This window comes from Eptatretus burgeri, chromosome 18 (assembly GCF_056783735.1).
Source record: "Eptatretus burgeri isolate ZD-2024b chromosome 18, Ebu_testis_v1, whole genome shotgun sequence".
Classification (NCBI taxonomy): domain Eukaryota; kingdom Metazoa; phylum Chordata; class Myxini; order Myxiniformes; family Myxinidae; genus Eptatretus; species Eptatretus burgeri.
The window spans coordinates 6,956,372-6,972,983 of record NC_140978.1 but is presented as its reverse complement, the minus strand read 5'-3'; the positions used below and the strand labels follow the sequence as shown (position 1 = coordinate 6,972,983).

General features: G+C 42.8%; 1 protein-coding gene across 4 annotated transcripts in view; it reads left to right on the top strand.

Annotated features, from left to right (window-relative positions):
- Nucleotides 1-12,898, top strand: part of USO1 (USO1 vesicle transport factor) — a 55,992-nt gene extending 43,094 nt beyond the window's left edge. For 3 of the 4 annotated variants that reach the window (XM_085864232.1, XM_085864235.1, XM_085864234.1), the window contains 6 exons: nt 702-859; nt 1,035-1,076; nt 1,267-1,356; nt 2,463-2,537; nt 4,255-4,449; nt 11,730-12,898. In XM_085864232.1, the coding sequence (XP_085720358.1) occupies nt 702-859; nt 1,035-1,076; nt 1,267-1,356; nt 2,463-2,537; nt 4,255-4,449; nt 11,730-11,801 (632 nt within the window). In that variant the 3' untranslated portion in view covers nt 11,802-12,898. The remainder of the gene's footprint in view (nt 1-701; nt 860-1,034; nt 1,077-1,266; nt 1,357-2,462; nt 2,538-4,254; nt 4,450-11,729) is intronic. The other variant, XM_085864233.1, reaches the window with a different exon arrangement.
- Nucleotides 12,899-16,612: the final 3,714 nt, after the last annotated feature.

Genomic DNA, 16,612 nt, shown 5'->3' with positions numbered 1-16,612 from the left:
CAAGCACTTTGTTAGCTTTATTAGTTTGCCATGCAATGCTTGCTTTCAGATTTGCTGATCCCAATGAGTATTATATTCTCAGCAAAAGAGGGAGCATGAGAACTGATGTTTGCTTCAAGTACATGTGCAATGATCTAAAAATGGGTGCACCTCAGGCCAGATGTTGTACCACTACCTTTAAGACTCTAGTGCTCTGCATCATAATAATTTTTGACCAATGATTGTTGCATTCTTAAACTAGAACGGGACTCGGTAGAGCGCATACCTCTGCCATGCTGAACACTATATCTTGTATCCAATTGATAGGCCGGATCTGCTGACCTGAAGCAAAATCTGAAGGGCCTGTTCTTGTCATCTAACCAACTCATCCACCAAGTTTTGTTATAATCCATCCATAACTTTTTGGATCTTATGCTATGTTGTATATTGTTTTTGGCCCCATTTCTCAATGGTAAAAAAAAATCATTTGTAAAAATTTTAAAAATTCACACTTCCATATCCAGATTTGGATCTTCACCAAAATTGAATAATTTTGTCCTTGTCACATACCCAACCTGTCCACCAAATTTCATCTGACTATGTCCACAATTTTTTGAGATATCCTGTTCACAAGTAGATAGACAGGGGTGAAAACATAACCTCTGTCCACCTTCGGTGGCGGAGGTAACAACAATCACTTTTTGGTGCACCTTGTGTTCCAGGCAAAGACGGGCTAAGTGGATCTCTGCAAGCCGAGATGAATGGTCCCTTTGGGCAGCGTGAATCTCCAGAGTTAGCTCGTCTTCGATTGGAACTGGAATGTGCTCAGAGAGAGAACTCTGAGCTGGAGTCTCGCCTTGCCCACAGGGGAGACAATCAGGTGAAAATGCATCTGACATGCTCAAATGACATTGTTTGCTTTGCAGCTCTTGCAGACTCAAAGTGGCTATTGATACACATTTGTTTTTAGTTATTTTTGTTTGTTTGCTTTGTTTATATTTATATTTTATGTATTTATTTATTTATTTATTTATTTATTTATTTTACTTATGCAGGCAAATGAAGGTGAAGAAAGTGGCATTTCTGAAGTCAAAAAGGTACTGTGCAACGACGACAAATGTATTATTTTGACATTCAAAAACAATCTGTATCTCTTTATATTTACTACTTTCTTCTCATTTCCATTGGCTGACTTTGAATTTGGTTTTGGATCCAAGGTCTTTAGTTTTCATGAATCCATTTAATACATGCTTTTTGAGCTCTGTTACCTTGTTGTCTCTATTCAAGGAAATAGTCAGGTTGCGTGGGACACTGGAGGCGCAGGAGGCAGAGTTAGAAACACTGCGAGTACAACGCGATGAATCTCACCAAGGCTCGGTAACCAGACGCTCTCACCCCCATCATTACCACTCTCCATGTCTTCCGTTCATGTCATTCTTCATAAAGTAATGCTGAACACAGAGCTTGAGTTCTTGCTTGCATTTTTATCTGAAGTAAAAACAAAAAACTCATTTTCAAGTAAGTATTTTTATTTGGAATTTTTGCCAAAATTGGCCATTTTTACTTATTCCCCCATATCCCCCCAAAAATTGAGGCTCATCAGGGCGAGTTGTATGCCAGAGGATCAGTTGACCAACACAGGTGTGGAATGTAACAGGTAGACAGAAATTCTTAGACATGTGACATTGTGTAGGAGATTGGTAAGAAAAAAGAGGAGCAGATAAAAACCCAGGAATGCATCGGGGAGAGAATGTTTGAGTTGGTGGTGTTGGCAGCATACTTGAACCAGAGGGAAGGGCACAAGAGAACAGATTTGGGGCTCCAGTTCTCTCGGTGAGAGAAGACAGGGATGAAATGTTGGAGGTGAGCATTACAAGCAATGGGTCTCTGGAGAAATATTTTGTGGCTAGGAGGGGTTGGAAATGGGTGAAGGAAAGAGAGGTAGGGGGAATCAAGACCAGAAGAGAGTTGGTAAAAGACAGTGAAGCCACAAAACCTGCCTGAGGTAAGAGACTAGTGTACCCTGAGATGCAGTCTCTTGTCAAGGGATGCGATGACCTATGGCCCCTTTGATTTCACAGCCTTTCTGGGCACAAAATGTGTTTATTACCTCTGCAAGCATGGAGCAATTTTAAACTCACTGTCCCCTCCCCCCACAACTCCCTCCCACCCTCACTCCCACCCAAAAACGACTGCTTACATATAAGTAGCTTAAATATGTGACATTCCACATCCACAGCCTAAACTCAGATGACACCCATCTTTATGTCCCCATCTAAAGAGTAGCTTGCTGCAATATGCACTGCCACTTATTGGTACCACATCAAACTGTTGAAAAAATTTTTTTTGGGGGGGATTCACTCCATATATTGACTTAATCGACCCTAGACAACTGTATGGTGATTATGCTTCAAAAAAGATCTAATGTCTGCTCGTTTATGGTTTCGCCCCCCTTCCCCCCCCCCCCTTTCCCCTCGCCACAGGCAGATCAGTCATCTCTCGATAAGGACTTGCAATCTTGTCTAGCTGCCATGAAAGAAGAGAATGAACAACTTAAGGTTAGCCCATCTTGAGTAACGTGTCAATTCAGGTTTGGCGTTGGGTAATTGTGTGCTCGTCTTCCTTGGGTTTTGTTAGTGGGGCGTGGAGTGTGTTCGGTCATTTAGTTGGGTTGTTCTTTGTGTGTGCTGAGAGTGCTTGTATTTTGTAAAAATCAGTTCAAAGTTGGAAGTAAGACTGATGGCTTCCATTGACATACAGGCTATTACAAAGCTGGATAAGGATTTTAATTGTAAACTCGATGACCCGTGAATCCATTGGGTTCCCGTTGTGACAGCGGTTGATGGAAAAAAAAATCATTTCAAGAAGAAAAAAAAGATAGCTCCAGCGAACTATTCCGCTGAGGTTGTTTGCATTAATCAAATTCTCCAAAGAGAACTTGACTGAATCGGGAATTGATTTTTTTAAATATTTTTTTTCGTTGCCAGATTTGAATGAAACTTGATATTGCGCGTCAATGTGAAAAGTAAAACGCAGAAACGAAAGTCGAAGAAATTATTGTGCGTAATCTTCGAAACACAATTTTATTTATTAATGAAGACGGAAGTATAAGATCAAAATGGCGATGTTTATTTTATGCTTAAAAATAAATCGTTCTTTGTCTACACTAAATGTTTGAGATTTTAAAATAAATCATTTCAAGAAAAATAAAAAGATAGCTCCAGCGAACCTTACCGCTGAGGTTGTTTGCATTGATCAAATTCTCCCGAAGAGTACTTGACTGAATCGAGAATTGATTTTTGAATAATTTTTTCATTGCCCGATTTTAACGAAACTTGATACTGCACATGACAGGAGAATGGTGAGTAAGGTGGGCCGAAAATTTTTGCGCTATCGTGTACCATTTTGGCTGTATTTCGGGAACATACATACATACATTCATACATGATGAGAGTTTTAGTAATATACAAGCTGGTAGGCAACATGGGTGGTCGCGACATAATTGCATACTAGTCATACAGTTTTTGGCGGATCGGGCTGAAAATTTTTGACAAAGAGGTTGATTATAGTGCGCATAAAAGCCTGGAAGCCCATTTTTGATTTTCGAAAAAATTAATTTTTTAGGATTTTTCTAAAATTTCAAAGTCCCGTTGCTAGGCAACGGTGGTGTCCATAGCAACGGTGCTCAAAAGCATAGAACGAGATCCTGGTATGAACCTACCTGTCAAGTTTCATCAAAATCGGTTGTCTCCTCTGGCCTCCAGAGCTGTCCATTACATACAAACAAACAAACAAACAAAAAAATGACGGTAAATAGACACCCTATTTTTGAAGGACTATCATTTGAAAAATAAAACCTAAATCAAAAATCGGCTTGAGAAAAATTTTCTAAATATCTCGAAGTGTTTAATTCCAAAGTCTCGTTTCTCCACATTCAAAACTGTAGGACAAGTATTGAAAATACCGTACGCGGTTTTTCGGCCGCTGCATAGCAACGGGTGGTTGCTTAGCAATGAAACTCAAACGTGCACACTCCCAGCCTATATGGCACCTGCTCGCCAAGTTTCATCGAAATCGATTTGCTGTTTGTGCTGTGGAGCCTCACGTTGCAGACACACACACACACACACACACACACACACACACACACACACACACACACACACACACACACGGAAAACCAGACAATAAGGGTACTCCAGCGACCACCCAATAGATGATTGAGGTGTTGGATGAAGATGAGATTGTGATGATAAATCATTTGTGATCTGACAGTCTGAGAAGCAGAAGCTCTCAGAGGAGAGGGCTGCTCTTGCTGGGCGTCTGGAAAAGGCGCAGGAGGAAGTGGAAAATCGCACGAGTGAAGCGGCGGAGGCACGACAAGAACAGGACGACCTACTGGTGCTGCTAGCAGATCAGGACACAAAGTTGCAAGTCCTGAGATCTCGTCTTCGTATGCTTGGACATTCTGTGAGTTTGTGTACACCAAATAATGATTTTAACTTGTAATGCATGAAATAAACTGTCAAAAATATTCCAATTTCTTTACTAATGCTCCATACAATGATAAGTACTCGAGTCGTGTACAATTAACTGGGAGGCAGGAGAATGCTATTTGGGCGATCATGCCTGTACTTTATACGCCCCTCTTTAATGTAATCTATCATTTTATATACTTACGTTCACTGGGGATGGAAATGGGGAGAAGGGGTGGGGCAGACACAGGAACATCTGAGTTTTTAAAATTTATTTATTTTTGGGGGGACAAAAGGGGTTGTTTGTTGAGGAATGAACAAACATTAACAGCACATTCATTTTTTCACAAGACCTGCTTGCAGGCATAACGATCAATACGCGTGTACACAATCACCCATCTATACTGAAGCTACCTTCAAGTCCTGCCAATATTCCATACCCCTCTTTCCAATGCATCTTGGTACCTATCTACCCACTCTGATGCCACTACCTTTCTTGGGAGACCATTCCATGCATTAAATTCTTGCCAACTGAATGTATTAAGGCAGGGGTCTCATTCTCATCTTCTTTACTGTCAAGCCCCTGGTCTTAACAATGTCCATAAGCCTGGTGTGTGCTTAGCGGTCAGGGTGGCTGGCTTGGGATCTTAGGGTCCTGAGTTTGAGCCCCATTATCTGCAGAATTAACACCAGGTGGGGTTGACTCAGCCTGTTATCCTTCCAAGGTCGGCAAAATGAGTATTGGTATAGGAGCATATCATCAGCGGCACAGCTGCGCCACAACAAAATGATTGCTACTCGGCAGCCAAGCTTCCATACACAAGAATAATAATAAGAAGAACACTGTCCATTCTGCTGAAAAAGTCCTCTGCACCTATCTGGTTCACACCATTCATTATCTTCAACATCTGAATCATAACCCTCGTAACAGACTCCTTTCTCATATATAAAGTCATTTCTCCTTTCGCGACTCCTCATAGCTTGGTCTAGCTCAGCCTAGAATCATTGTAGTAGCCCTATGCTGAACCCTCTTTGACAACTTCGTCCTTTCTCAGATGTGGTGACCAAAACACTGCACACATTATTCTCGATGAGGCCTCACTACATTCCTCTACAGTGGTCACACAATCTTCTTTGATTTATAATTTATCCCCCTATTAATACAACGTAAAACCCTGTTGGCTTTACCTGTAGCTGCCTGGTTACCACCCCCAGATCCTTCTCCTCTGTGACACGTTCCAAAATTGCCCCTTGCATCATGTAATCTCGTTTCATTATCCTTACCCATCTCAAGCACCTTACATTTATTAAATGTTAAACTGCATCTGCCAATCTTTTGCCCAATCGATGAAAGTATCTCGACTTTTCTTAATCTGATCACTCCCTCTCCCCCCATTTCTGCTGGTTCTTATGTTGGAATGCAGTATTTGGTTTTCGCCAAACATAACGTTTCTCATTTAACCCAAAAAGTTCCACTTTCGATCTTATCTTAACTTCAGACTTGATTTCATCTGTATTAGCCATGCCTGCCTGTCGCTTTGCTGACTGGTTTAATCAAAACACATTACATGTTTATCTGTAAGTCTTAATGAGGATCTAAAATGAAGTGAAACACATGAAAAGGGGATCTTTTATAACATCATCTTCGCTGTGGTTGTTGTTTGTGTTCTCCTTCCGTGTACTATTATTTATTTTCCTATTAGTCTCGCCCCGGAGGGGATGCGAGACTATTGCTGTGTGTGTGCGTGCCTCTGTCCGCGTCTAAATACAGTGGTGAGAAAAAGTTTGTGAACCCTTTAGATTTTTCTGTATTCCTGCATAAATTTGACCTAAAATGTGATCAGTTCTTCATCTTGGTCCTAATAATAGATAAAGAGAACCTGATTAAACAAATAGCACAAAAAATTATCGACTTTTTCATTTATTTTGTTGAGCAAAATAATTCAACATTCAATTTATTTGTCAGAAAAAGTATGTGAACCTTTACATTCAGTAACTGGTGGCACCCCCTTGAGCAGCAATAACTTCAACCAAACGATTGCTCGAACTCTCCATCAGTCCTGCTCATCGGCTTGGAGAAATTTTGGCCCATTCCTCTTTTCAGAACTGCTTCAACAGAGATATTTGTGGGGTTTCTTGCATGAACTGCTTGCTTCAGGTTCTGCCACAGCATTTTATTTGGGTTAAAGTCTGGACTTTGTCTTGGCCATTCCAAAATGCAAAATCTCTTCTGCTTCAGCCATTCTGTTGTAGATTTACTTGGGTGCTTAGGATCGTTGTGTGTGATCGTGATTAGGATTTATCATGATCGTGATTTACTTCGGATCGTGATTAGGAAAAAACCCAAACTATGATACTCCCACCACCATGCTTCACAGTTGGGATGAGGTTCTTATGTTGGAATGCAGTGTTTGGTTTTCGCCAAACATAACGTTTCTCATTTAAGCCAAAAAGTTCCCCTTTCGACTCATCTGTCCACAGAACATTCTTCCAATAGTCTTCTGGATCATCCAGGTGGTCTTTGGCAAACTTGAGACTGGTGGCAGTGTTGTTCTTGGAGAGCAGTGGTTTACTCCTTGCTGTTCTCCCATGCACACCATTTTTGTTCATTGCTTTCCTGATGGTGGACTCATGAACACTGACAGCCAATGCAAGAGAGGCCTGTAGATCCTTAGACATCACCCCGGGGTTACTTGTGACCTCCTGGATTATTGTACTCCTTGTTCTTGGAGTGATTTTCGTTGGACGACCGCTCCTGGAAAGAGTAACAATGGTGTTGAATCTTCTCCATTTGTACGCTATCTGCCTGACAGTAGATTGGTGGAGTCCAACATCTTTAGAAATTGTTTTGTGAAAGGCTAATTCTAATGGGTTTCGTTCATTTCGACACTTTGCCTATTTCATATTAAAAATGTCAAATTATTATTATTATTATTGTACTCAGTAGCCGGGGTGCCTGGTATTGCCGGGCAACGCCGGGTCCCTCCTCCCACTCCTTCCCCTCCCTCATCCCACACCTCCCTTTGGACTTCCACCCCCTCCCTCCGGACTCCCACACCCCTTCCCCTGCCTCCCCTGATTAGTGGAGGTTGGTTTTGGGGCTTCCCACTCTCTAGGAATATGTACAGTGCAAAAATGCAAGTTATCTCCACATCTGACTTGTAATGCCCTCTGCCACAAACACCTGATGGCACTATCTGATACACATTTACATGGAGGATTTTTGTTGACCTTCCCTTCCGAACCACCGCAACTACAGATGAAACTAAGCAACTCATGTTCACTATGGGGTTGAACTTGATCCATGTGCCATGTTTGGTGGCAATTGGCCCAGTAGTTTTGGTCTGATTGGTGTTACACAGACACACAGACAGAAAATTACATTTATTTATTGGAGTTGCTTGGGAGAAAAAAATACGAGGGGGAGATTAGGAGAGTTGGAGGGCTGGTGGGGTGGGAGAATTGCTGGGGTGGGGGGTGGGCAGGAGAGCTGGTGGGCTGAGGGCTGGATGGGGTTCCTGCTGACTGTAATTTCATGCTGTAATTCTGTGTTGACCGCAAGAGAACCGCCGGGGTGGGGAGGGGGGTAGGGGGGCAGGATAAGCGCCGGTGTGGGGTTGGGTGCAGTATCTGGGCCGAGGAGGTAGGGAGGGTGGCGTGGTTAAATTGGATTAACAACTGTTGAACCCCACACTCCACAATCTGAGGGGGTGGAAAACAGGGCTCAAACTCCAGCCATAGAGCTCATCTGTCCACAGAACATTTCTCCACCCGACCACAAATATATTAAAATTAGATTTACACCCAGCAAGATTAAAAACAAAACCTGTCAAGGGGTGGAGGAGCTCCTTGTGAGCCAACGGCCATCCATATCTAGTGCCCAACTGTGTCTGTGGACGTCCTCCTGCAGTTGGGTATCTTTTTAAAAAAGAGCTTGGTGGCAGGATTTGCACTCCGGCCACCGTAAAACTCTTCACTCCGCAAAACACAAGGAAAACGCAAATAAAATAGAAAACCCACTCCATGGGATTACCTCTTGGGCAGCTTCCCTCTGCAGGGCAGCTCACCGGGTGACGGGATTGGGGCAAAGTCTTCGGGACCCCCACTCTTTAATAGGAGGAAAAAACATGGGGTAACCTTCCAGGGTCAGATTGTAGTAGTGTGTGGTGGGGTGGTGCTGAGGTGTGGTCCACCAGATGGCGGTCTCCTTGGGTTAACCTGAGGCGGTCCCTTTGGGCGCGTGCCTGGAATGTCCTATCGCCAAGAGAGGATGATCACCTGTCTGTTATCATCTGAGCTCAAGTGTTTGAACATCGGCATTGTAGCACTCTCAGGTTCGGAGACCGGATAGTGGTCAGATCATGGCGGGTGGTTACACCTACCATTGGTCTGGTTGCTCTGATGGTTATTTCTTGGGAAGTTGTAGCTGTGTCCACTAAGCTGACTCCAATGATAATTGAGGTAACACCGGTCAACGAGCGTATTATGAGATAAAGGATTCGTCACTCCTTGGGTGTCGTTTCCCTGGTCTCTTGATATTCTCCGCCTGAGGCGAGTGATCGCAGCGTGAAGGATGCTTTCAATGCCACGCTCGAGTCTGTATTTGATCAGTTCTCCACGCGAGAAACTCTTCTTGTCTTGGGGGGATTTCAATGCATCGACTGGAACTGATGGGGATGGTTATGAGACATGTGTTAGTTCCCATGGGTCATGAATTGTGAACTAGAATAGCACAAAGTTCCTTGACTTTGCAGGAAGTGATGGATTTAGGGTGGCTGGTTCATGGCTGACCAGCCAAGAAGATTGACCATGTGCTCTTCCCAAGTATATAACAACATTGATTGTTGCTGGAGGATGACCCAGAACTGCAGGGTCTACCGGAGTGCTCTTTTCCTCAATAACTACCACAGGTTTGTGGTAGCAACTCTGAAATTTCAGCTTAAATCCAGGAGAATGGCACCACCCTAGCCTCGGCTGGATGTTGGCAAGCTGAAGGATGAAATGGTAGCTGAGGAGCTTGCGAACAGGCTGAGTGAGGATTTGGTGGGTCTGGGTGCTTTGGGGAATCCTGAAGAGTTGTGTCGTGCCTTCAAGACCACCATCCTTGATGTTGCTGGTGGATGTCTTGGAACTTACCGGATGGCAAAGAAGAATTTTATGTCTCAAGGGACACTGGATGCCATTGATCAGAGTCCCAGGGTCAGGCTTAATGGCAGAGCTGAGCTGTTCAGGGAGTTGAGGCATAAAACTGTACATGCGCTGAGGGTAGTCAGGAATCTGTGAGGGGTTAGAGCATCACCTGTGGTCAAATGATTCACGTCCTGCTTACAGGGAAATTCACGCATTGAGTTCCTCCAAGCCCGTCCATTGGTGTATTGCAGTTGGAGCGGAGGGTGGTGGGCTCTTGACAGAGGGGTCCGAAGTGAAGGCCCGCTGGGCTGGTTACTTTGAGCCGGAAAGTCGGTACCTGTGCGGGAGGAGGAAAATCCGAGTCTTCAGGTCCTTGGTGCTTCCAGTCTTGCTCTATGGATGTGAGACTTGGACTTTGACCAGGAATCTGAGACAGAAACTTAATTCCTTTGATACCAGGTCTCTTTGAAGAATCCTTGGCTATCGCTGGTTGGACTTTGTGTCCAACAAGCGATTGCTGAGAGAGACTCAAATGAGATTTGCTGCCTACATAGTCCATGAGCCTAAGCTGCGGCTGTATGGACATGTGGCTCTTTTTCCTGATGCTGATCCTGCTCACCGGATTCTCTCAGTGAGAGAGCCTCGTCAGTGGAGGAGGTTAATGGGCCTGTCCACGACGTTTGGTGTGTGACCACGGACGAATCAACTCGTCGTGGTCACACCCCCAACATGTCTAACCTGTCCAAATGCTTTTCTTTATAGCCAGGAAATTTAGCCTGCAAATGTCTTATGTTGAAGACATAGCCAGGAAACAAAGGTGAAAGCAGATTCAAACTGTAAGGAGGGTGATTCGTGCAGGGGGTATTGGGTGATTCCCTCATCAATTTGTGAGTTCAAGGTTTCTGCGTATGATGGAGAATGTTATCCTGCAACAATAGTGGCCTTTCATCAAACCTGGTTTTCTTTTGCATAATCTCATAACCAATTTGCTCCATTGATCTTGGCACATTTCCTTAGAAAGTCAATGAAAAGTGTCTCTCTTGCATTCCCAAGCAATGTAACCAATATTTTTCAGACTACACCTGCAATGTCTTTAACGTCTTTGAGGGAGGTGATCCTTGGCGGTCTGCTGCTGCTTGCTGGCATGTTTGGGACGCATGCCATGATGGATGCAAATATCATCACAAATGTCAATTTTTATGCCTCTGCTGACGAAGTTTTTGGGTTGTCCGTCCATCTCTCAGTCCATGCATCCGTGATTGGTTTTTGTTACCGCAATAACTTAAGAACGGCCGAAGGGATCTTAGTCAAACTTGATACAAGTATGTATAATGATGTATACATAAAGTGATTCGGTTATGGGGTCAAAAGGTCAATGGTCCCTTTGGGTGAAAATTCTGTTACCCTGCTAACTTGTGAACCAGTGATGGGATTTTGACCAAACTTGGGATGAGTATATATTGTAATGCAAAGACGAACTGATTAGATTTCGGCATCGAGGTCAGAGGTCATGTCAGGTAAAAATGTGATACTTGAGAACAGCTGAAGGGATTTAAATCGATACTTAGGCCAGTACACATATTTGGACCAAATATGACATTATCTCACATCATCACAACCAATCACATTTGCTGCTCTCAGATCCTGCCCATGTCCTTGTTTCTCAAGACTGCATGGGGTAAGGTGTTCTAAGATCTCTCTAGTTTGTAATATTTCTCAATCCAATTTATTTTCTATTTGTTTGTGATTGATTATTTACAATTTGTACATCAAAAAATTAGCTGAGTAATGTGTCAATACTGAAACTATTTTGAGCAATGAGCCAGAAATCCTGGAGTTCAAGTTTGTTCCTTTTAAAAACTCTTTTGAGATAAAATAATGCCTGTAGGTTCTGTTATTACGACAAATGTAGACGAAGTTGCAGTTGGAGAAGCCTTGACAGGATTAAAGGCGTTAAGTGGACTTCCCCTCTTTCGTATATCAGCTATTCCCTTCTGTTGTATATCAGAAGCTGTGAGAGCCTTTTTTTTGCTCTTGACTAGGACACCAAATGTAAGTACAGCATCTAGTATATTTGTTGTTATAGCCATCCTCATGACCTGTCTCATTTCTGACATTATTTTGCTTCCCATTTTATCATTGCAGGTCGATGACGAGGATGACGATGACGATTTGGACGTCGAAGCTGTGGACGACTCTCATGAAGACAAGGCATAGTGCTTTGGATTCGTTGTGGGAATTTAACCCTTGGGCAGTGTTATGAGGCATCCCAATGAAGTCGCTGGCATCATGAAAATGTTGAGATGGCACATGTTTGAAAGAAGTGGTCTTTCATCGTAAAACCTCAGCTATGAAGTAAAATGTTTAAAATTTCATGGTTTTACTATTTCATTTCATAATTGTTTTGTTTTGCTTCGTTTTTGAGCCCTGCAAAATACTTTGATCTTTGCTCTGTATTATTGACAGTCTCCTTGCTGTTTTATTTTTAACTTTGTAAAAGTGAAGATGAACTTGATTTCCGATCAGGCTATTCCATCATAAGGTAGGCTCGCATTGTCATTGAAATTGTTCAATTTGCTTGGGCTTTACCGTTAACCTTGCAATCTCGATCTTTGGGAATGTTATCCTTCCATACCGTTCCTTTTGTCTTGTTTTGTCCCAGCTGTACTTGTATTGAGCTATCATTTTGTGGGACAAAAAAAGAGATTTAAAGTAAGCTATTAAGGAAAGAAATTGAATTTCATAAATTTGCTCTTGAATGCAAGATTATAGTTATTGCTTTGTGGTTGATTAAAAACAACATCAGTTCTTTAAAATAAAATAAAAAGACAACACTCTCTTCAAGGGAGGGTATTTTGATGGAGTTGATGAGAATGACGTCAATTATTTTTTTTTTTCCTAAGGAATAAATTCATTGATTTGTTTGAGCGAAAGTTTCTTGCAATGCACGTGATTTGCCATCTGGTTGTCATTGCCTTTGAGGGTTGATCCAAATCCATGTTTATTTTTAAATACCTTATTTTGAAATTGTGTACTGCTCTACGATGTTTAAAAACACAAAGAAACACTAATTACTGCTTTTATTGAGCTAGGATATCTGTCTTGCTCTTTGATTTACCAGCAAGATATTGTCATGGTCGTTTGTGAATACTTGGATGTATTTGAGTCCAACCCTCTTGGTGTACAAAAACAAAACTTTAAAATGTACTGTCATCCCGTTGACAGCCAGAAACTGCATTATATTAACTTTTGCGCAGGTTAGGCAGTCAGTTTGCTGTAATGGACATTTAATAAAATGTACATTCCCCCTTAAATACCTGCTGATATACTCGTGTTGTCAAACCTTGTAACACTCGCTCATGAGAGAACCTTGTTTCGTTGAAGTTCTACAAACTTGTTGGAGTTTACTACTGCATTTCCTCAATGCAAGTTGTGGGAGACTGATCTGGAGCATCAAATAAACTTGCTTTGTCTCTCTTTCTCTTATCTTTCTCTTTCTCTTTCTCTTTCTCTTTCTCTTTCTCTTTCTCTCTCTCTTTCTCTCTCTCTCTCTTTCTTTCTCTCTCTTTCTCTCTCTTTCTCTCTCTTTCTCTTTCTCTCTTTCTTTCTCTCTCTTTCTCTCTCTTTCTCTCTCCCCCCCCACTCCTTTCCAGGCTCCTTACTGGGCTGACCATGTTGTGATGACTAATTCATCTGGAAATGCTGCAACTTTTTTCCTGGTCATAGACTAGGTCTGCCGGGAACTTCACTGCTGCTTTGCATTGCTGCAGGCTTTATCAAGGCAAGAACTTTGAATTGTCCATGGTATCGGTAATAACCTGCCTACCATTTGTCAAAAGGCACTGGAAAATTGTTGACCTCCATCAGCTAATGCTAGCAGATCGCTCCCCAACTTAGCATCCATATGATAGATGCTGCACTGAGATGGACCAGTTTTCCATGACAAACACCAGGGTGATAATTTATAGTTAGGTCGAGAATTGAATGTAGTCTGAGTTATACTGTCAGCCCTTGTTCTTGTGCATCTTGTTTGAGCGTTCCATGTGTATCATGTGCAAACTCACCATAGCTGCATTTAGTTGCTTCCTTGTTTTGTGTAAAGGTAATCCTAATGCCTACTCTGCTGCTAAATCTTCAATGTTTCAATCACCAGTGGAAGTCTTCCACTGGAACTGCCTGTGGTTTTAATAGATATTGCTGGCACCTGCAGGTGTCTTCTCGGTGGATGGAACAGTTGTAGACTGCATTTCCTTTTCTAAATTGTGTTTTTATTCCCAATCTTTAAGATCCTCTCAGGAGGAACTTCAGATTGTGTTGCTGGTGATACATGACTGTGGGTATGAAATATAGGGGATATATGAAATGAAATATAGGGGAAAAAATTGGTCATATATGATGCCTCTCCGTGAAGCCAATAGGATGCATGTACATACTTTTCTCGAGCAAGATGTTGGGATGGCCTCGGGAATATTTTTGGACAAACTTTCAAATTTTATGAAAGTGCTTTCACAGTTATTTGACCAGGAATGATCCAAATATGGCAAAATGTTTGGGGCTATTAAGACTGTGGTCAGATAATGGGTCGAAGGTCTAATTTTGCAAAAGGTACTAACATGTTTAATGTGCACACATTAGTGCAAATGTTATACATTTGCTTTTGAATCACAACATGGTTGTTCCTTGGTGGGAATGTGATACACGCTGAGGTTTTCAGATCCAGCTACACTAAACAAACCCACCCTTAGTATACAGTACATGTTACTAATCAAAATATCTTCCTTCCTCCTGAAAACCAAGTTTAACTCAGGGAACTCAGGTCCACAAACTCATGGAAAAGAGAAAATATAGTTAAAAAGGAATGGAAAATCGTTAAATGTTTGAGTTGGTGCTATTTAGATTGACAAATAATCATGGTTGTCCTTCGCAGCCAAACACGGCCATTCATGACATATGACCAGAACGACCTGGAAACGTGAATGGTTGTCGAGTAGGAGGTGAGGTGATAGCAGGCAGTGTGACCTTATGTCAAAGGATATCCAAGAAAACCAGACCACCTGGTGTCAGGAGCTTTGAAGACGAGCAAGCTTTGTCGAAGAAGTCACCGCAGTTTTGGGCAGCAATTTGGAATTTAGACAGGGTGCTGGTGGTAACTCGCTTACTGTGCATGGAAGGCATGAAGGACACCGTGGGATCTTTAATGTCAACCAACTAATTCCGCAGACGTGACGCCCAGTTTAAAGTCCATCGGAGGAATGGCATACACAGTGATGCCTCGCCCTACCTGTGAAACACCATGATGACAGTTTATAGCTGGGTTGAGATTTGAATCCAGGCTAGACATCTCAGAGGTGAGTGCATGCTTCTCCAGGTTATGCTGCAAGCCTGGCATCTCATGTGAGACACCAATAAGATGATTATGAAAGCCAGATGGCTGTGCGAAAGAGCCCTGAATGGACTGCTCTGTCCTGCATTCCCCACATAATGATGTCGACGTGGGTAGATGAGCAGACAGGGGAAAAATACAAATGTCATCGCCTTGTCCTGTTAACCTGAGTTTCATTTTGAGAGTGTTGTTCAAGGTTTGTTGACGTAGGAGTTTTTTTAAAAGGGATGTGCTGTCCCATCGATTTGCTTTGCCCGTTGGAAATTTTCCACACATTGCCCATTGTGCACCCAGCTTTCTCACGATGAAACCAAGTCCATGGGCTTATGACTTCGTCATTGCCGACAGGTTGGGTCGGTACTTTCTCTGTCTTCTGACTCATTTCTGGTCTTGCATCCTCTGCTCTCTCCATGCTCTATCCCCCAGGTACCTGCAGGACTCGCAGTCCACCGGAAACCCCCCTCTTCCAAGTGAAACTTCCTCAATCCAGAACCACTGCTCACCCCCACTCATTTTGTCCTCTTTTTCCCCCCCCTCCACATGTGGAATTACCTTACACATTCTCTTCGATCTCATTCTTCCCTCCCAGATTTTAAGACAATGTTCACCACCATCTTCGGTCACCACCCCATCCAAAACCATGATTTTTCTACACCTGTTAAATTACCCCACCCCCACCAACCCCTCTCGAGATTTTGCTTCTGTTTCCATCTTGTGCACCCCTTGCATGCTCCCCTTACCCTCATCGTTACCTGCATCCCTTGTTTGTCCATCTGTCTACTTTCTTACTTCAACCTGCCGTTGGTGTTTCCCTTTTCTTCTGCTATTCCCTTTGTTATGTTGTGTCCTGATTTGTTCAATGTCTTAGCTCTTCCACGTGCCCTTCAAAGTGCCCATAAGCTGTCCCCCTCCAGAATCCAGTTAAGCAGTTTATTCTTCGTGCTCTGACACAGTTACGAAATACATTTCATTTTGAAAGGATAAATACCGAGTCTGTCTGGACAGCTGGTCATCAAGGTGCAAGCTTGGGATGTTTGTCCGAGATGTTTGTAAATGTTTTGTCCGATGACTTGTATCGCATAATCGCATTTCATACACAGCAGCTTTTAGCCTCTTGTTTAAATATACGGAAAATCCAGTTTGTGAACATTATTGCGTGCTTGTTGCGATTTGTGACAGCTGCAGACCTGTACGGGCTGGACAAACTTTGAAAACATCAAGTCCACTGTTAATGCCACATAGTTCCCCTGCAGGCTGTGGAGATGTTTTCCTTCCCAGTGGTATGGCCAAGCTTCAATCATGGTGACACAAATATCTCTCCCATCTGATAAGCACACCACCCCCACTCCCCACCAAATGTGCCCGATGGTGGGAGTGGATCATCGTGGGCTTGCTCGTGCACGAACCTGTAGAAAACTAGAGAGGGCTTTCGAGGACATCGCGTATTTTTTCTTCGTCTGGCGATCTGAACCTCCATTCCGACAATTGTAGATTTCATGGCTCTATGCTTTCCGAGAGCCGATAGGATCACCTGCTCTGACCGACTGATTACTACAAAGGCAACAGCTAACAACCTAACATAACCTTTGCCAAGAAATTGCTTCTGCAGCACCAACACCCTATAAAGAGTCTGGTGCATCAGAAT